We start from the raw sequence: 21,858 nt of genomic DNA on the forward strand, positions 1-21,858 counted from the left end.
AAGATGAGAAATAATTGGACACATGACAGGAATTGGGAGTAGTTCAGGAGGTACTGAAGCTGTGTTCAAGCAAGTAAGTTCAAGGTATTTGAAGTCTTATGAAAAGAGATGGCAAGATGATGAAGTTTAGGAGAAGTCCAGAGTGCAGGGTTCTAATTGGTGAAGGCTCTTTACCAATAATAGAAGAGAGTTAGAAGAGCAGAAGATGGGAGCTGAGACATTGGGTTGCAGGAGGTTGTAGGATATGGTCTGGGCACTTTGAGCTATTTGAGATCTGTGAGATGGGCATAAGAAGTTATCGGGATTTAGTACAGAATTAGATGAGACAGATAGATAGAGTTCTGGATGAGTGGAATTTGTATGGAATGGAGCACAGGAATCCAATGAGGGTTGATAAGATTTCAGAGGCAATGAGGATGAGGTACGGATGGGCGTAGACCATGTTACATCAGTGGAAATTGGCAGTATGAGGGACTGGGTATGTGGCTTTAAACTGGTCTCTGGGCTGAACAGTGCATCAAGGTTGCAGATTGTTCGTTGGCTTCAGCCTGAGTGGGGAGCTGTGAAGAGGATTGGAATCAACCTTTGGTGCCAAGTTTCTGGAGGGAACTGAACAGTCTGCTTTCAACTTTAACGGCCTATTTAATAAATCATTATAATGATTGTATGTTTAATCTTTCATATTATAACTCTGTAGCACCTCTCCCCTTTTGTCAGGGGGAGACGGTGGTGCAGTGGTAATGTCACTGGATTAGTAATCCAGAGGCCCAGGCTATTGCTCTGGGGACATGGGGTTCAAATCCCACCACGGCAGCTGGTAGAATCTAAATTCAATTAATAAATCTGGAATGAAAGCTAGACTCAGTAATGGTGACTGTGAAACTATCATTGATTGTTGTAAAAATCCCATCTGGTTCACTAATGCCCTTCAGGGAAGGAAATCTGCTGTCCTTACCCAGCTTGGCCTACATTGACTCCAGACCCACAGCAATGTGGTTGACTCTTAACTGCCCTCTGAAATGGATGACTAAGCCATTCAGTTCAAGGGCAATTAGGGATGGCCAACAAATGTTGGCCTTGCCAGCACTGCCCACATTCTATGAAAGAATAAAGGAAAACAAAGGTGAGGTAAGTGTCTTCTAGGCTTCTTCACAAATACTTCATTGTTAAATGGCTCTTATGCACTTCAGGTCCATACACATATACTTTCATTGGCATTTGATAGGAATGTCATCAGACAAAATTTGACATTAGGTGTTATTAGGACAGGTGACCAAAAACTGTGTCAAAGAGTAAGTATCATGAAATGATTTATAAGAAGGAGCAAGAGGTAAAGAGGTTTAGGGAGGGAACTCCAGAGATTAGGAACTAGATGGCTGAACTTGGAAGGACAATTTCCTGAAATGCTGATTGCTACTTTCCTGGTATTGAATGAAATTGGATTAAAATAAACCACTTCTTGAGTGACTTTACTTCAGTGGCTGCCTGAGCCCTCCAATCCACTGTGTACTACTAAATGCAAGCATTTAAAATATGCATTTTAAGTCTGGAAGTTTATTTCAAATTAATGGCTTGGTGGGTAAAATGTATTGCAATTTCTGAACCTGTGTTACCTTGAGCTAATATCATTCAGGTTGCCAGTGGGAATGCTATTATTGGCCTCGAGCGTTCTTGGATAGGCAAGGAAAGAAAGAAAACTGGGTCAAATGTGTTCGTGTCTGTATATTGTTTTCGGACAGTCCCTCGCATGGTTTACTAGCCTTTTGACACAAGCTGATTGAAGCAGCACACATTGAGAATAGCCACCTGGGCCAAATAATGGAAGGCTGCCAGTGCTCATGGAACTGTACATCACCATGGGTTTTATTGCCTGTTAATCGTTGAATCCTGCCAGATAGTGCATTTACTTGGATGTGATTTGCTGAAAATTTATGAAAATTGAATATCTCTACCTTTTGTACAAATTTAAAATCAATGTTGCAAGTGCCACCTCACCATCCTGTTTGGTGCCTTAAAGCTAAGACATCAACTTAAACTCTGATCATTGTTCCAAAATACAAATCATTGTATCCTTCTGTTAGCACTTTTGTTCATTGATTATTCAGACATGAGAGTATTGTGTTCTGATGAAAGGTCAACAACCTGAAATGTTAACTCTGTTTCTCTCTTCAGATTCTGACTGACCCACATCTTCTGTTTTTATTGCCAGCGTATGCAGTATTTTGCTTCGGAATGAGGGCATTGTGTGTTGATAACCTGGGAATAGTGTATAATAGCCTAGAATGCATATAACTGTTCAGGAGAGATTGTGTTTAAATGGTTGTCGGCTGCTTTGTTTGAAATACAATACCTTAAAACTTTAATTGTTAAAGATGCAACCTTATCATTTACAGCTGACCATCTAGCCTCATTACCTGTGGTGTTTTAGAATCTTGATATCATCAAAGCCTGGTGAGAACCCTTTAATATCCAAGGAAATTGCATTTTTAAAAGAAGTTGAGTCTTAGCCATGAAGGGAATTCACTTCTGAATCCCAACCAGAAGTGTTGGTGGAGAAGAGGAAGAGAGAAACTTTGTCTGCAGCGATCGTTTTGAAACTTTGTGAAGCAGAATTGTTAAACTTCTTCTGAAGATTTGAAAGGGACATTTCTGAAGGTTTATCACTCATTCTTGCATTATTCTACTATTGATCAATCATAATCCTTGTTCCTATGCATTTCAGAATGTGAATATTGGAGCTGTTTTAACTGATTGAAGTTCTGACCTGAGAGTTCTGATATTCTGTTTAACAAAATGATTGAAAATAAAGGATGAATCTGCACAATTTTCAATATGGAACTCACTGCAGTTGTTAGTTGCATGTCTCATAAGCTGTGGAAAGCCAGATCACGTGGCAATACCATATCTGGATCATAAATGACCAGGCTGCTTACTGGAATTTCTGTGAAGATGTTGAAAAGGAAAGAGACATTTTAAAACATTATCATTATAAATGACAGCAGGGTCAGTCTTGGCTATAATGCTTTCCTCAGCCAGTATCTTGACAGTGGCCACTGTCTGGCATCTGATGCCAATGGAACTTTATCACAGCCATGTCATATTTAGGAAAAATGGGGAATGGTAGAAAACCTATAATTCAATATTTAGTGCAGTAATGGGACATGTTATTTCGATAGCATAGATGATTTTGTGGCAAACCATCTTTGTTTCCTTAAAAAAAAATGCAAGCTCTCAAAGGTAAAGGAGCCTAGCTAATATGCTGCTGGAACTGCAGTTTTCAAGTTGGGTGAGGTGCAGCTTTGCTACTTTTAGCTATGGTTTGAAGAAGTTTACCACACTGGGGTCAGCAGTTTCAGTTACCTGTAACCATGAAAGAGCATGGGGATCATCTTGAATAAGACAGTGTTGCCCTAACTATTGCTCAACTATACAAAATATTTCCTGAAATAATAGGATTAGCATTGACTAGTTGAATCGCCTCGAGTGGGAAGTTCCTTGGTTCGATCCCCACTCTGTGCTGAGTTTGCTAGCTTGTGTCAATGGTGTCTCCAATAAAATAGAAAATGGTGGATTTTAAAAAAAATTGCATGAGTTGTATCAAAAATAATAACCTACTGATTGTAAAATGTGCTATCTTTTAGGCAATTTCCTGAAGACATGCAGCCTCTCGTCTTGAATTTTTCTGCAAGAATATTTTTAAGCTATTAAGGCATGAAATCCTGAGTTGTTTATTATTCTACTCTGCAAACCTGTGACTGTCAGAGGGCAAATGGGAACATAAGATGAAACTTGTAACATGGTTTCATGTTAAATGTTGAATAGGGAAGGTCAAACCACTCCTAATCACAGAGTACATACAAATAAGGAATGATGTTCAACCCATTTTAATTTATTCATCCAATAACCCTGCACCGTCCATCATGGCATTCAACTGCTGTATTTCTTGAAATGATTTAGATTTATTTTTGCCTTCATTCATCAGCAAAAGTCCTTGACAAAGAGGTTCACCTTAAGTGAAGGACTTCCTGATTTCAACCCTGAGCTTGCCTTTGACTTTGAGTTTGAAGAAGTGTTCCAGATTGGTCTTTTCAGCACTGTTTAAAAAGTAACATTTCGGTCACCGCCTTTCTAAGTTGAGAAGCCAAAGATTTTCTAAATAGATCAGTCCCCTAATGGCTGAGATCAGTTCTGTGGCTCTTCTTTCAACCAACTCCTAGGTTCAAATGTATTCTTTGCGTCCTTCGAATAAAGTAGTGTAGATGTCTTTTTGGACACATGTTGGGAAGGATGCTGAGTGTTTGAAGAGGATGAACGTAAGAAATAGCAACAGGTTTAGCTTGTCCCATTGATCCTGCTCCGCCATTCAATAAGATCACAGTGATTCTGATCATGGCTTGAATTCCACTTTTCTGTCTGCCCTACAAACTGACTCCCTTATAGGTCAAAAATCTGTGTAACTCAGCCTTGAATATATTCAATGACTCAGCCTCCATTGCTCTCTGTGTAGTGAATTCCAAAGATTAATGACCCGCTGAGAGGAGAAATGCCCTCTCATCTCTGTTTTTACATGGGAGACCCCTTATTTTTAAACTGTGCCCCCAATTATAGATTCCGCAACGAGGGGAAACACCATCTCAACATCTGTCCTGTCAAGCCCCCTCAGAATCTTGTATGTTCAATAAGATCACCTCATTCTTCTAAACTCCAATGATTTTTAAAAAATAATCGTTCATGGGATGTGGGCATCACTGGCTAGGCCAGCATTTATTGCTCATCCCTAATTGCCCGTGAGAAGGTGGTGGTGAGCTGCTTTCTTGAACCGCTGCAGTCCATGTCATGTAGGCACACCCACAGTGTAGTTAGGGAGGGCATTCCAGGATTTTGACCCAGTGACAGTGAAGGAATGGCAATATAGTTCCAAGTCAGGATGTGTGTGACTGGGAGCGGAACTTCCAGGTGGTGGTATAGGCCCCTGTAATCAACCTTTCCTCATAAGACACCCCCTTCATCCCAGAAATCAGCCTCGTGAACCTTCTCTGAACTGCCTGCAATGCAAACATACCCTTTCTCAAATAAGGAGACCAAAAGTGTACATTGATACTCTAGGTGTGGTTTCACCAATACCCTGTACAGTTGTAACAAGACTTCCCTACTTGATACTCCATCCCCTTGCATTATAGCCCAACATTCCATTTGCAGTCTTAATCACTTGCTGTACCTGCATGACAACTTTTTGAGATTCGTGGAGATTTAGCAGAATGGTACCTGGGATGTGGGACTTCAGTTCCAGAGAGAAACCAGAGAAGCTGATGGTGTTTTCCTGTGAGCAGAGAAGGTTAAGTGAAGATTTAATAGATTTTTTTCAAAATTATGGATGTTTTTGATAGAATAAATAAGGAGAAACTGTTTCCACAGGCAGCAGGGTTGATCAGCAGAGGACACAGATTGGAGATAAATGGTAAAAATAGCCAGTGGGGGATGAGATTTCTTTTAACGCTGCAAGGTATGACCTGGAATGCACTCCTTGAAATTGTGGTGGAAACAGAATCAGTAATAATTTACGAAAGTGTGAATGTTGAAAAGCAAACATATGCTGATCTATTGAGAAAGAGGAGGGAGAGTGGGACAAATTGGATAGCTCCGTAAGAGCTGATGTGGGCATGAAGGAACCAGTGGCCCTCTTCTGTGCTGTCTGATTCTCAGCTCCATGGTGGCTTAGTGATTAAATGTACAGCTTGATCTGGCACTGTTAACCAGACCTTACGGTCCCAATTTCAGTAACACTTTATGCTGAATTACCATGTTTGCTAGGGCACTGTCGGGATGCGACACGCCTCGGTGTTCTGAACAATTCAGCCAGGACTCTCCTACTCCTGATGACTGTCCAGTGATTCCTGCTGGAAATTCTTTGTGTGGACATGGATTGAATCCAGGTTTGGGTTTAACTGTCATGTACTTAATGAAAATCTGCTGACATTTGCTGTCTCGCCTCAATCGTGAACAATAGCCACTTGAATGAAGTATGAAAAAACCTCCATTGCCCATTGAACTAAACAACAGTAACAATCTGTGCCTTCAGAAGAGAAGGGCAGAAAAATTAAACTGAATAATATCTTCAACAGAGATGATATATACAGTAGGTCATGGGTAGTCTGGGATCTGGAGTGCGCTATCTGATATTTATTGTGGTTATTTTTTTCACCTAAATGTGGCAGGTTTCACTTGCTTCAATGCAGGAAATTTACTAAACCTCTATATCACCTGACCACCCTGAAATAGAGACATTACACACCGCGTAATGCTGTTTATTGAGCCCCTTTTTTAAAAAAAACAAGTCAACTTGATGAAAGTCCCTGTTCCATCTTAAACCTCAAATTCTCAATTATTTACATTATAATTTTTTTGCACCATCTCTGTGATGGATTTGCAATTTTTGCTTAAGGTGCAAGTTCTTTATTTTCTCCCTCTTTTCCTTTCAGTTATTTTCATAATCATCAAATGAAACTCAGCAGATGCATAATAGATTTTGAAACTTTTGCTGCAGCACTGCTGAAGGAAGCTATTTCCAATACTAAGACTTCCAAGTGACCAGCATCTGAACATGGTCTGGGTCTGGGTGCCTCAGGCTGCTGTGACTGAGGTTAGCTAACAAGTGCCTCCCGAGCATTCCCTCTGGAACTTGAGAACAGGAGTAGGCCGTTTGTCTCTCAAGCCTGTTCTGCCATTCATTATGATTGTAGCTGATCTCTATCTCAAATCCATTTATCCTTAATAGCCTTACCTAACTAAAATCTATTAGTCTCAGTTTTGAAATTTTCAATTGACCTAGCCTCAATGACGTTTTTGGAGGAGAGTTCCTCTTCATGTTATATATGACCGCTGCTATTGTTCTATCCAGTATATTCTAGGTAGTGTTTGCGTCTTGGGAACAGGGTCTGCAACTCTTCAAATACTGCAAATCTACAACTCTTCCAGTGCCCGTTTGCCTTTTTTTCACTTTTTTTCTCTTTTCTTTCAACCTTCCTTCTGCTCCTTCACATGCAATTTACCCCCAGGAGCCAGAATTCCCTGGTCCTTTTTGCCTGGTTGCCATGTGGTCTGTGCATCTGTATCCTGGATAACATAGTTTTTGTGCTGTACCTGTAGAACTATTAGTGTAATTCCAACCCCAGATTTTGTGCTGCTATTTCTAATGTGAAGTAATTAGTTCTCTGATCGGTTTAGTATTGAGCCAACAGTATCCAGTTAGTTATGTATTATGTTTCAATTGTTAATTCTAGTTGCATACACTGATCAAGAAAATATCGATCAACAGCTATGTGAAGAAACTATTTTAAGTTTATGTTTGATGAATGCTCAGTTTAGTTCATGATCAGTTTTTGCTTTGTTAATTCAGATTTTCACATTTTGCATTTATATGGCCTTTTAATGCAAAAAAAAAACCCAAGGCGCTTCATCAAAGCGTACTTTGAGAAAAAATGGACACCAAAGTGAGAGGTGTAGGAGCGGCGACTTAAAACTTGGTCAAAGACGGAGGCTTTAAGGGGGTTAAAGGAGAAAAGGGAACTGCAGAGGCAGGGAGGGAACATAGGAGTATGGAAGCTAGATAGCTGAAAGCACAACCCCACCAGGGATACTAGGGGTGGAGGGTGGGGTGTAGATATTATGGCTCTGATATTAAAGCATGAGACAGGAAATTGCATTACACAACTTGAGATATATGGATTGCAAAGTATGACTGTTGCCGTAACATTTTTAATTTTTAAATATTGTGTATGCATATATATTCAAAAATGGTTTTCCTGGATTTGAAGCCTGATCTGTGCTAGTAGGTTTGATGTAACTGTGCAAAGATCCTAAGATTAACTTCTGATCCTTATAAGCTTGTGTTTAGGTGTGTCGATGACGCATTTGAAGCCGAGTGAAGTTCTGAGGTTTTGTGAAGCCTGAGATAATCGTAGGTCAAAACTGCAGATCTAAATAATCTAATGGCTTGTTTTTCTATCTCCTCTCTTCACTGAAAGCTTCTGATTATTTTATATGACAATATAGCTCTGCTATTTGATGGTGACAGCCTTAGGGGATAAAAAAAATATTGCAGACTCTGGAAATCTGAAGTAAAATGACAGAAATATCATAGTCTGTCTTCATCTGAAAAATGGGTTAATGTTCTTCAACAAGAGCATTTATATAACATTGTTAATGCAGTAAAATGTCCCAAGGCACTTTGAAGGAGCGTTATCAAATGAAACTCGACACAGCCACACAAAGATATTAGGAAGGGAACCAAAAGTTTGGTCAAAGACAGAGGTTTTAAGGAGTGACTTAAAGGAGGATAGAGATGTTTAGGGAGGGAATTCCAGGCTTTATTGCCTGGGCAGTTGAAGACATGGTTGCCAATGGTGATATGAAGTAAATTGGGGATGTACAAGAGGCCATAATAGGATGAGTACTGATTGTTTGTTCGTGTAGACTGTTACAACCCTATATCAAGTTCTTTCACCATATTGAGCTGCTGGTGTTGTCTTCAGTTGAAAGTAATAACATTGTGTCCTTCTGAATAGGAGCCTGACAGGATTACCTTGTCTGGAATTTCTGCAGGGCTAATGTTCCAGTAACTAGTACTAATTGTGCACACCATTGTAATTCTCTACTGCATTATTTGTTAGTTCAGAGCAGCTGCAATTGTATGGATTGTCCTACTAGTATTGTCCAAATTTTCACATCTTTCTCTCCTTGGGGTGCTGACCCGACTGGAGTTTGTTTTCTTGAGTGCCAGCACCCACCCAAGATCTTGCTGAAGTCTCCATTCTTAATATGTGAGCTGAGACACAAAAACTTAGTTTTCTGATATAATGCCATTGGCAATCCATCAAAATGAATGGGCTGCCATTGGTGTTACAATTTAGATCGAAGTGTTAGCAAACAATTCACCCATCACAGCAATATAGCTAAAGTTGTAAAAACAAAAAACCGCGGATGCTGGAAATCCAAAACAAAAACAGAAATACCTGGAAAAAGGTCCATCACCCCCTACTCCTCAACCCCCACCTACGGCACCTCCCCATGCAAACGCAAAATATGCAACACCTGCCCCTTCACTTCCTCTCTCCTCACCATCCAAGGGCCCAAACACTCCTTTCAAGTGAAGCAGCATTTCACTTGCATTTCCCCCAACTTAGTCTACTGCATTCGTTGCTCCCAATGCGGTTTCCTCTACATTGGAGAGACCAAATGCAGACTGGGTGACCGCTTTGCAGAACACCTTCGGTCTGTCCGCAAGAATGACCCAGACCTCCCTGTCACTTGCCATTTTAACATTCCACCCTGCTCTCTTGCCCACATGTCTGTCCTTGGCTTGCTGCATTGTTCCAGTGAAGCTCAACGCAAACTGGAGGAACAGCACCTCATCTTCCGACCAGGCACTTTACAGCCTTCCGGACTGAATATTGAGTTCAACAACTTTAGATCTTGAACTCCCTCCTCCATCCCCACCCCCTTTCCGTTTCTTCCCCCTCCCTTTTGTTTTTTCCAATAATTTATATAGATTTTTCTTTTCCCACCTATTTCCATTATTTTTAAATGTATTCCACCCATGGTTTATTTCACCCCACCCCCACTAGAGCTACCTTGCTCGTCCTGCTCTCCAATCTTAAATAGCACATTCTTTTAGATAATATCACCACCTTCAACACCTCTTTGTTCTTTTGTCTGTGACATCTTTTGGTTATCTGCTCCTATCACTGCTTGCTTGTCCCAACAACCCCCCCCCTCCCCCCCCTTAAACCAGCTTATATTTCACCCCTTTCCTATTTCTATTTAGTTTTGTTGAAGGATCATGAGGACTCGAAACGTCAACTTTGTACTTCTCTGCCGATGCTGCCAGACCTGCTGAGTTTTTCCAGGTATTTCTGTTTTTGTTTTAGCTAAAGTTGTTCCTGTCCTCACGTGCCGTTTATACACATTCAACTTCAAGCAAGCTTTACAAAATTGCAACCCAGAAGAAAAAAGCTTGCTGATTTCTTCCCACCTTCTGAGTAGAAGGGTACGGAGGCCTGCTGTAGCGTGCCAGTTGGCCTGGCTGAGATTGGTTAACTCAGCATAGCCTAGGATGAAATGAAAGTAAAAATTGCTGGAAATACTCTTAAGGTCAGGCAGCATCTGTGGAGAGAAAAACAGAGTTAATGTTTTAAGTCTGTGACCTTTCATCAGAATTGAGCCGAAGAAGAACTTTGTGATCTCCCAGTGAACCAAGGTTTGAATTACCATTTGAATGACTTGAGATTTGCTTAAAATAATTTTGTTTTTATTTTCTTTTCTCCCAAAGGGTCACTTAAGTGAAGGTTATGGGAGACTGAGCTGTACCTACCTCAAACTATTAATAACAAAGATGGAATTCCACAGTAAAGTAAGTAACCTCTCTGCCTTTATTTCCTTACTTTTGTTAAGGTTCTGTCCATGCATTGATCCTTCAATTTTATCTCTGCCTAGAACAATCTCCTCGAGTAATGTTCCCAAACAGGACCTGAATGTGAAACCCTATTATGTTATGATTACTCTTGTCTAGAGGATTTTCTATTATGAGGTCATTAATCCTGTCTCATTACACATTACCAGGTCTAACATAGGTTGCTCTGTGGTTGGTTTCAGCAGGGATTGTTTTAAGAAACTGTATTGAAATCTAAAGTGAGTTGGCAGATGGAGTATAATGTGGGAAAATCCGAGGTGGTTCACTTTGGCAGGAAGAATAGCAGGCAGAATAGTATTTATATGGAGAGAGACTGCAGAATGCTGTGGTACAGAGCGATCTGAGTGTCTGTTTCTGTGAATCACAAAGAAGTTAGCATGCAAGTAATTAGGAAGGCAAATAGAGTGTTGGCCCATTGTAAAGGGGATGAGTAAAAAAACTTGAAGTCTTGCTACAAATGTATGGGCATTGCTGAGACCACATCTAGTGTTATCTGCAGTTTTAGTATCTTTTAAAGGGCTATACTTATATTGGAAGCAGTTCAGAGAAGGTTCATCAGGCTGATTCCTGGGATGAAGGGGCTGTCTTATGAGGGTGAGCAGATTGCGCCTATACTCAATGGAGTTCAGAAGATTGAGAGGTGATCATATTGAAACATAGCTTCTGAGGGGGCTTGAGAGGGTAGATGCAGTTTCCCGTCATGGGGGAAATCTAGAACAAAGGCCTACAGTTTCAAAATAAGGGGTCTTCCATTTGAGACTGAGATGAGAAATTTCTTCTAAATGTCTTTGGTCTTTGGAATTCTGTTTCACAGAGAGCAGTGGGGGTTGGGTCATTGCATACATTCAAGGTTGAATTGGATATATTTTTGATCTACAAAGGAATTCAGGGTTATGGGGGATAGGCAGGAAAGTGAAATTAAGGCCACAATCTTAAATGCCGTAATCTTATTGAATGGCAGAGCAGGCTCGAGTAGCTGAATGGCCTCCTACTCCTATTTCTTGTTTTCTTGTGTTTCTGTGTTCTATCTATGTTCTATCTTTGTATCGTCAGCAAATTTAGCCACAATACACCCTGTATTTTCATCAGTCATTTCATTTGGATTGTAAATAGTTGGCAATAGTACTGATCCCTGTGACACTTCACTCATTAGTTTGCTGACCCAAAAATGACCCACTTATCCTGACTGTTCCCTGTTAGTTAGCCAATTCTTCATCCATGCTATTACATTACTTCCCACAACATGAGTTCTTATCTTGTGCAGTAACCTTTTTATATGGCACCTTATCAAATGCCTTTTGGAAATCCATATACACTATATCTACTGATTGCCCTTATACCTATATTGCTCATTATATCCTCGAAGAATTGTAATAAGTTTGTCAAACTCAATTTCCGTTTCGTAAATCCATGTTGACTGCATGCACGTTGCTTTATGTGTGCTGCATGCCAACTCTATGATGACTGCAATGATTCCACTCTGTCAACATCCAGCTGGTGTCCGAACATAAACAGTAAATCATGCAGGCCAACTCTCAGTATCCTGGCAGTAGTTATAGTGCTTTCATTCTGCAGAAATGTTCTCTAACATCTGCATTTGAATCATGATGGTACCAAAGTGTGACCACCAGATGACAAATGCTATCTTTTGACAACATGGCTGATGATTCTGATGTGCTACCCATACAGACCCGGATGGGTGCACACAACAAAAGTTATGTTGTCACATGAAATATGATAGAGCTGACCACTCAGACGCTTTTTGATGCACCTGCTACCTTGGCCGCTCTGGAGGAGCTCTGCAGCACTCAACAGAGCACATATCGAGGTTTGTGGTGCTCTGATGCATGCGGTGAGACCTTGCCAGCATGAGGGCAGAGTCTTTACCAGCTATACCATCTCCAGAGAAGGAGGGTCCTCTCCCTTCTATGCTGCCCCCTCTTGCTTTTGCTCTGCCTGGAATGCCTGTCCATTATTGATTCTTCTGACTATAATATTAGTCAACACAACCCCAATTCCCATTTGTCAACAGTGCCACACCTTACTTTTCCTCTAGCACTGACCATCACAATGTCTGCTTAGCCAAGAAGCAAAAATGAAACATTCCAAACCAAATTTATAAATCACACCATGTCATGTTGTAAACAATGTCAACTAATCACTCTTGTGCATTCCCTTAGTGCCTGTCTTCCTTGTGCCTCTGAACGGTGCTACTCCTGTGGCTGCAGGCTGACTAGCAGAAGGATGTTGACTTTCAGTGGGGTAGTGTTGATGGCCTTGCAAAATGACTTTGAGCTGCCCTGGGCCTCTAAGGCCTGTTTTTGTCTGCGCCAATTCAACATGGGTGGCAGTAGTCAGGGCTGGCTGGCTGATGGGTAACAGCAAAGACAGTGGCAGAGAGGTAGTGTTGGGAGGGTCAATGCTGTCATGCTGAGAGAAGACAGCAGGTTCATGCTCCACAGTGCCTCTGTCATTTCTAGTCATCTATTGGAGCACAGATTGATGAACTGTTGTGATATCCTTCAAACTCCTTTGAACTCTGGTAACCTTAGCTATGATGGCAGCAGTCTGAGATTCCACTTCAGCACCCAGACGTTGGGTGTTTCTGCTTATGCTGCGATGAAAGCTGACAACAACCTTCAGCTGTATCATGGTTGTGTCTAGCAAGTGTGCTAATCATGTTGGCCACCATTTTCACCAGGGGCCCCAAGCTCTGCGCAAAACCCTGTGCTAAGATGGTGCCTGACTCCTTCATGTTCCTTGACATTGCATCCTGGTTTTCTGTGAGGCCTCCCAATTGTGCTAAGCATTCCATTGTACACACCCATCGACCTTCTAGGGATTACCTCATCGCCATTGTCACTGGCAGAATGAGTACAAGACCTGGACCCTGTGCGCGCTGGCACTGTGTTGTACTGTTCCACTGCCATAGCTGCAGGACACTCATGCAGATGTTTCACGACATACAGATCCTGCCATTGAGCATATTTTAGAGCATAATTTAAAGGCAACTAAGCTGGTGGCTGCAGGTGTGACAGCAAGTGACATTTTTTCTTCTTCACTGTGCACCAGGTTGAAGTTCTTGGACATCTGAAAGTTAAAAGGACAAGGCTAGGGCTGTGATGAAAGGAGATGGAAAAAGCAAGAGGTGCATGCCTACACCATCTGCAGCTTGTAAATCAGAAGCGATTGTGAACTAAAGCCTAAGTGAGATGTGGAAAGGACGATTAGCTATGAGGAAGCTCATCTTCGATGGTTTCACATCGCCATCTTCAATAACTTCAGCCCTGCTGCTGGCCATGGCCTCAGTGATGTCAAGGCATCATCTGCAACCGTGTCTGTCCCTTTGCCAGTTAGGGGGTGGTGTCTGGCACCTTGTCCTGCATGAGAGGGGGAAATCTGTAAATGAGTGTGGTACAATGAATTTGGGTGATGTGGCTGGTGTGGATAAATAGCTGGCAGTGTATGCAAGCTGTCAGGGAGGGTGTGAGGCCTACAGCACTGCCAAGCATGTGAGGGCGAGGTGAATCTATGATTGTTCAGCTAGGTTGTGATTGATAGAGATTTATTGGTAGGTTGAGTGATGGGATGTGGTCCATTGAGCAATGTGTGAGGCTAGTGGTGAAGTTGGTGGGGTATGGCATTTGAAGATACAATCACTGGCTTTGACCACTTGTGTGGGGTCATTGAACTTCTTTTGGATCCCGAGGTCCTCAGTCTGGATTGCTGGCATTGATCGCCATGGCTATCCGCACTTTCTCAAAAGTTTGTCTGGAGGCCTCCTGGCTCCCTGTGGATCGATGACTTTGCTCCTGTGTTGCTTCAACAAATCTTGGAACTTGCTGTCTGCCATGTTGTGCCATTCTTGTGTCTTTGCCTCATCAATATCATCTTTAGAACAATTTTCAGCATCTGCACCAGCAAAATTGCATCTCCCCTTTAAGAGCTGCTGGCTGGCCATAAGTGGTGCAAGCTATCTTGATCTTGTGTGAACCTGGCAAGATTTTGCATTCCCTGCTCAGGTAAGCAGCCACTCAACAGTACACAACAAAAACAGAAACAGAAATACCTGGAAAAACTCAGCAGGTCTGGCAGCATCGGCGGAGGAGAGCACAGTTGATGTTTCGAGTCCTCATGACCCTTCAACAGAACTAAGTAAAAATAGGAAAGGGGTGAAATATAAGCTGGTTTAAGGGGGGGTGGGGTTTGTTGGGACAAGCAGCCAGTAATAGGTGGAGATAACCAAAAGCTGTCACAGACAAAAGAACAAAGAGGTGTTGAAGGTGGTGATATTATCTAAAGGAATGTGCTAATTCAGAGTAGAAGACAGGACAGATAAGGTACAGATAGCTCTAGTGGGGGTGGGGGAATACTAAAAGGTAGAAATAAACAATGGGTGGAAATACATTTAAAAATAATGGAAATAGGTGGGAAAAGAAAAATCTATATAAATTATTGGAAAAAACAAAAAGGAGGGGGAAGAAACGGGAGGGGGGTGGAGATGGAGGAGGGAGTTCAAGATCTAAAATTGTTGAACTCAATATTCAGTCCAGAAGGCTGTAAAGTGCCTAGTCGGAAGATGAGGTGCTGTTCCTCCAGTTTGCGTTGAGCTTCACTGGAACAAAGTGACTAGAGCCACAAGAGCCAGCTGATGAACTTTTAACAGAAGAATAACATATTTACTAAGTAAGAAAAGATGAACTATATTACAGTACTCTTTCACCCAACTATACCATTACAGATATATACAGATTCATAAGGATAACACAAGTTACAAAAGCTATCTTATACTCTCATGTTCACAGTAAGTACACATTTCATGTAAACTAATAGGCGACCTGTGGGCAGGCACATGACATTCTGAAACCAAGTGACAGATGCCACCCCAAACTGATACTGTAGACCTCTCATCAACTCCCCTAGACACTTGTGACACTGTGAGCCAACCAATCTCACTGAACTCCATCTTTCACACGAGGGTTTCCAATCTCTGCTCTTGAAGAGCCTGCTTTGGAATCTTCTCCCAAACGATGCTTTCTCTTGGATGCTTTCCATAACGTTCCACCTCCAAGGTTTCAAACTCTCCTTCTGATGTCCCTTCCCCCTGGACTGCCAAGTGGATTCAAGCTTTGTCTTCCTTGCACGCAGTCTCAGATACTCAGCTTGCCAACAGAGCACCAGTGCTTTACATGCCCATAGTAAGGAGTCACTGGCCTTTGGCTGTCTCCTTGGATGTTCTGGCTTCTCACAAACCTATTTTGCCTTGAGCCTGCTTCCTGCAGCTTTCTCTCTGTAAACTTGGAGCCTTCCCCTCTGCTCCTGGCTTTCACTTCCACAGAATAGGTTCTTGTTCCAGGTTCCTGTTCTTCTTTGACTAAAAGGTTGCCTTGGGGCTTTTTTTTTCCTTTAGGACCTGCTCCCTGGTTTCTGGGACCCTCTTCTGTTCTTATGAGAAATCTGCTCTCTCAGCAGCTCCCCCTGCTGTGTCCAGCCTCTCCTGGCTCCTAGCTTCAACTGATCTAAAATTGCTTTCTGTTTCTGTTTCTCTGTCTCTGTGTGGGCCTTCTGTTGCTAGGCAACAGCCAAGTTTTTTTCTACCTTGTCTTAATTCCTTTCAAGAGTCATAAAACCTCATTAAAATTCAGGCATCTTTTAAAGTGAAACAAAACTAAAACTCAAGTTTCCCCGCCTTTCTTAACACACACATACAGAAACACAAACCAAACTCAAACCCAAAGCCAAAACTCATTCCTAACACCCGCAAATACAAATATAACTTACTTAAACTATCTCTAGTATGAAATTTATCCGCTACCTACATCAGAAGCAAATGGTTAATTGCGCATTGCAATCCAGTACCTGTTTTAGGGGTTATCGAATTTCTTGGCCAATGTATTTTGTTGTAACTTTTCCCTTTCCTCCCCTCTGAGTGGTTGACTGCTTTGTTATGATTTCATAGGCAATGAGAAGCCAATGGAACCACATCCAAATGGCTTTTCTACATATGTGAGGTTGTATGATGGTAAGGGACAGCCACAGGCAAGCCTGGTCCTATCCTTGCCTCACAAAACACAAGCACACACTCTACCAACAGAGACAATTAGCTAGCAATCGGGAAGGCGAGCCCCAGTGGCTTCAAGGCCAGTTGTAGAGTCCCTTGACTCCTGCCTTGACGGAGATCATCTGACTTGTAACAGATGGAGGATTAAGCCTATGACATCATGGTCTGCATGGCTTAGTATAAATGAAGTACATTTATCCACTTGCTCATCAGGGCAGCAAGTGCAGGTTGTTCAGAGGTCACAACTGATTTAAATCGCATTGTTGAAATGATCGGTGAAAGTGTCCAGGGTTAATGACCTGTTTCTGATACTGTTATCACCATCCCTTGCCCAGTAACATGCTAAGGACGGTTCAACTGAAAATGATGTTAGGAGACACTTAAAGATTTATAGATAGAGGGGGAAAAAAAATAGTAAATTCTGTTTGATATTTTGCAGAGATAGGAGTTTCCCATTCATTGAGGCATCAGTGCTGGGAGTGAAATGTTTTCACATATACCATCCATAAGAAGTATTAATGTGTTTGCAACCTTTGAAATTGGAAATTTAAATTACAGGCTCAAGCACATGATCAAGTAAAGATGCTTAGCTGGAGAGATCTTGTTAGAGTGCCCACAATTTTAACATAGGAAATATTGTTGAATCTACTGTCCTGTATGTCTGGGATAAATATATGTCAGAACAGTAATTGAGTCAAGTGAGTGTTGAGGGAGGAATCTAGGAGTGGAAATTAGCAACACTGATTTGTTGCCATTTCTGCTGCCTGGCCACCTGTCTTTCAAAACTGTTGCACTTTTCAAAAATTCAGGACTGGATTCCATTTCAAAATAGGGAGTGTTGCTTTAAGAGAACGCTACACTCCTTTAGTAAAGGCTAGACCTTGGTTTACAGGCCTACCATTGCTTTCTCTGCGTCCCCTGTATGCATCAGAATCAATGCTATCTTGACGCCATCTGATATGTCACCAGGATTCCAAATTTGGGCATTGAATGCGTAGGAGCCTCTTTGTTGTTCACACTACAAACAACAAACCCTCTGTTAAAGTTGGAGCCACATTCTGCGTGCTCATTGGCAGACCTCCAGTGGCTCCCGAAGCACCCAGTGTCTCGGTGTGCATGCCCATTCAGTGCTTTCCGATGTACTGTCCAACTGAAGTCCTCACCTGAGCTCTCTGCAGCAGTACTCATCAGTGATCTCACCCTCCGGTGAGCTGGCAAAGGAATTATTCTTTACCTCTAGCCTGGCTGCAGGACACTTGTGCCCAGATGACTCACCATGTACTGATCCCAACTTTATGCGATCCTCTAAGGTACGTGCAACCACCAGTATTTGAGCTGGTGGCTGAGCGTCAGATCAAGTAGCAGGGCCTCTTCTTCAGTGCTGTACTTGTTGCTCTCTTTTCACCTCCTGGGATTACTGTGCCTGGGCAGGTGGCAGTTCTTGGCTATCTAAAAGCAAGGACTTAGGTGAAGGTTAGGGTGAGAGATGGGGATTAGGGTGGGAAGGAAGAAGTCCATGGTCACACCATCAGTTTGCTCACCATGCCAGATAGCAGGATGAGGATGTGCTGAGTTAAGAAGGGGCATGAGGCAGAAACATGGCATCATCCTCAATGTTCTCAGTGAGCCAGATGCCATGGGTTCTGTAGCCAGCCTTTTGATGCTGAGAGCCAGCTCCTCCATAGAACTCAGCAAATACAGGCATCCTTGTTCTGCTTCTGCTCTGCTCCCTTCTATTGTGTACCAACATATCCTGCAAGAGAGAAGACAGGATGTCAGTGATTGTGTAGCACTGTATTTGGCCAATGTGCCTGCCATGGATGAATAGCTGGAGGTATGTGGAGGCAGCGAGAGGTGGGTATGATGCTGATAGCATTGGCAGGTACACGAGGTTGTCTGTTAGGCATGAGTCCTGAGTGCCATGGATTGCTGTAGGGGGAAAATGGAGGTGTGGTGCATTGAGCAATGTGAGAGGCTGGTGTTCTGCTGGGTGAGATGTCATGTGAAGATACATTCACTGACATTGACCACCTGTGAGAGATTAATAGACTTCTTGTGGCAGTTCTGTCAGGACTGAGGATCCTGAATCCAGGAGTTGACCTTCTGGGCCACCACTTCCGACTTCTTCCTGAGAAGAAGAGCATTCTGGCCCCCTGTAAAACCACGGCGTCACTTCTGCTGCACCATTAATACCTCCTGTGTCACATCCATTACTCTGGAACCCGCTCTGTACTCTGCTGTTCAATTAGCCATAATTTAAATTCCAACCATACTGTTTAGTGCAGCTTCCCTTTAAAAAGGACAACCTGCCTTTAAGAAGAGCTAGTTGGCTGCATCACATGATTTGCTCACAACACTGCTGGTTTCCCTGTGGACAGCAGGGGCTGCAGGCAGTGTCCAGTAGAGGAGCGCTACAATCACTTAAAGGAGGTGTGTAAACTAAGTTTGCGTGTTGGCCATCTCAATCTGAACAGACATGAGTTGTAACCTCCTGCATTCAAGAAAGGGCTATCCAATTTTTAGCTCATAGCCTCAGAAGATACTCTGGAGACCAAATATGTTTCCAGTGCAAAAATGGAATTCTTTGTGCTGCTCTGAGCAGTACTTTTGTTGCTTGTTTTCTTAGCAAAATTAGCTTTTTTATTGATTTTGCACGAGACTGTACTTATCACCTCATGCTAGGCTTTTTGCAGAACACTTTGTGAGACCCAAAATCTTTTACTAAATATTTCAGCTTATCTGAGCTGCACCTGCTCAGCCAGTCCTGTTGGGCTAGCATCCAAAAATGTTTGGGCTCTTCCTGTTGCTCCCTCTGCTACTAAACATTTTAATTCAGGATTAAACAAAGCTCATCCCAACAGGCACCGCATGTTTTAAGAGCCAGCTGCATGTTGTGCCAATTGCTCTGTTAGGATTGCTAATTCGGAAGATCTATCCCAGTGTTTCTCATACTTCAGGAACTTAGGTTACTTAATTAACTAATAGCAATATTGCCAGATCTCTAATTGGAGTTCTTTTAACTTCCTTGGTTTGTGTTTGCACACTTTTTTGTTTCTGTAATAGCCTGCCCCTCTTCCTGGATGTTATCCAAATATTCCTTAGTCACTTGCTTAGTCTGCCAAAGTGCAATTAAAATCTTCTTGCACCTTTCAATATCAAAGCTAGGTAAAGGATGTGGATAATAAAATAATTAATTATTTCACCAAGATTAGAATGCTTCCTTTCTAATCTTTTATTGAAACCTATAAACTTTGATGATCAGGGAACTTGGTGCTGATAGTGTACTTCAAGGAGACCCTGCATTGTTGGATATTACTGACAATATTATCTTCGTATTTGCTGGAAATAAGGAAGAAAAGAATCTCTTTTTTTTTCTGGCTTCCTCTGCCATTTATTTATTATTCTGGCTATCAATGTTTCAAACTGCTGAAAACCCTGTCCTTGCAATATTTCCAAAATCTTTAAGAAAATGAAGTTTTCACCCCATCCTGTCTCATTGGATTTGTTTCTAGTTTTCCAACACTGCTCTCTATGCTGGAGATTGCTCATAAATTAGCCTTTGACTTGCAGTCTATTTTGTTAACTTATTTCCTGGTAGACTCAAGTTAAGACTCTCGGACTGATTTTACTCAATTTATCCTTTATTATTAAACTTTGGTTCCAGAAGTAAAAGTACACTGTTACAAAGAATATACTGCACAGAAATGGGCCATTCAGCGCAACATGTCAATGACTACAATTCTGCTCCATTTGAGCCTTTTCCCATTCTTCCTCATTTAATCAGCAAAGCCCTCTATTTCCTTCTCCCTCATGCTTTCCCTTGAATGCATCTAAATTATTTGCCTCAGCTATCCCCTGTCAACTTGCACATTTTCATCATTCTCTAGGAAAAGGAATTTCTTCCGAATTCTCCCCTTGATTTCTCGGTGACTATCTTTTTTAATGGCCTCTATTTTTGCTCTGCCCCACAAGTAGAAGAGCACTTTGACTGAGTTTCTGCCACAGAGGTAGAAATGGGGACCAGGCAGAAATCTGCCTCCAAGGGGAAACTGAACTTGATATTTTTGTGTGGGGAAGCCCTTAGTTGGTATGGAGACAGGTTTCCTATCCACTCTGAGCCAGTGGAGGTGGGAATGGAGGTGATTCAGATGAAGTATGGGACTCATTTATACTCCCACAACCATTGCTGAAACTGCTGGCTGCCCTGAGGGAGAGATCTGTAGTTTGTACCAAAGCTTTCTACTCCACCAGAGGAAAGCTCGAACTATCACAGGAGCTTGGAGGCCTGGCATCTAGGGCAGGACAGCCCCTTGCTTCATCATTATCAACCTAGGTCTAATGCTGGAGGCTGGAGGGCAGGGGAGGCAATCCTCTCCCTGGAGGGTGGCAGGAGGACGCCGCTTTGTTGTGTAGCAGGGGCACCTCTGTTAAACACCATCTCCCTCTGCCTTCTCTCCCCCCTCTCTCACCTCTTTCTCCTGCCCCTCTCATGATGTGCTGTCTTTTTCAAGGACCTCATTTTCCTCAAGGCCCACACCTCTGCAGGGCCATGTAGTAGAGAGAGCGGCAGACCGCCACAATGGCCAACATCCTTACAGGAGTGTGGTGGAGGACACCACCCAACTGGTCCTGTCACTGGAATCGCATCTTAATAAGTCCAATGGTCTGCTCAGTGGCTGCTGTTCTGGGCAGGTGGCACGGGTTACATCAGCTCTATGCCTCTGTCTGGGGCTCTCAAAGAGGGGTGAGCAGCCATGTCTTCAAGGGATATCCTTTGTACCCTTTGATCCGTCCATACACTTTGGGGTTTGGAATGAAGATCTGAGACCGTTTGGGCTGGCGGAAGATGACGAGTCATGGCAGCTGTGAGGAAAGTGAGTGCACATGTGGTGGAAGTTCTTGTTGTGGTCACAGACCAGTTGGATGTTGAGGGAATGGAAGCCCTTCCTGTACATGAATCTCACTGGCTGGTTGCAGGGTGCCATGATGGGTGCAATCGTTGATGCCCCACAACTGCGGGAATCCAGGGTGTGGGTAGAACCCAATGCACCCTGGAAGGCAGTGTCTGTCATCAAATGAATATGCTGTGCAGCTCTGGTCGAGAGGGCATCATTGATCAGTGAGATGCAGTGTGTAACATTTCATGAGATGGCACCAAGGCCTGAAGTTGATCCTTGGAAAGAACCAGAAACAAAGAAGTTGAAGGGCCACAGTGACTTTGACAGTCACTGGCAGGGCATAGCGATCAATGCTGCGAGATTCGAGGTCTTCGAGGGCACAGATGTCCGAGACCCAGTGCCTGAAGAGTCTCAGACTCCTCTGGCACTGG

General features: G+C 42.6%; 1 protein-coding gene across 6 annotated transcripts in view; it reads left to right on the top strand.

Moving 5' to 3' along the window:
- hip1 (huntingtin interacting protein 1) overlaps positions 1 to 21,858 on the top strand; it is a 299,671-nt gene that overhangs the window by 155,446 nt on the left and 122,367 nt on the right. For all 6 annotated transcript variants that reach the window (XM_078548458.1, XM_078548462.1, XM_078548459.1 and 3 more), the window contains one exon: positions 10,328 to 10,408. In XM_078548458.1, coding sequence (XP_078404584.1) covers positions 10,328 to 10,408 — 81 coding nt within the window. The remainder of the gene's footprint in view (positions 1 to 10,327; positions 10,409 to 21,858) is intronic.

Source organism: Cetorhinus maximus, chromosome 9 (genome assembly GCF_964194155.1).
Source record: "Cetorhinus maximus chromosome 9, sCetMax3.hap1.1, whole genome shotgun sequence".
Lineage (NCBI taxonomy): Eukaryota > Metazoa > Chordata > Chondrichthyes > Lamniformes > Cetorhinidae > Cetorhinus > Cetorhinus maximus.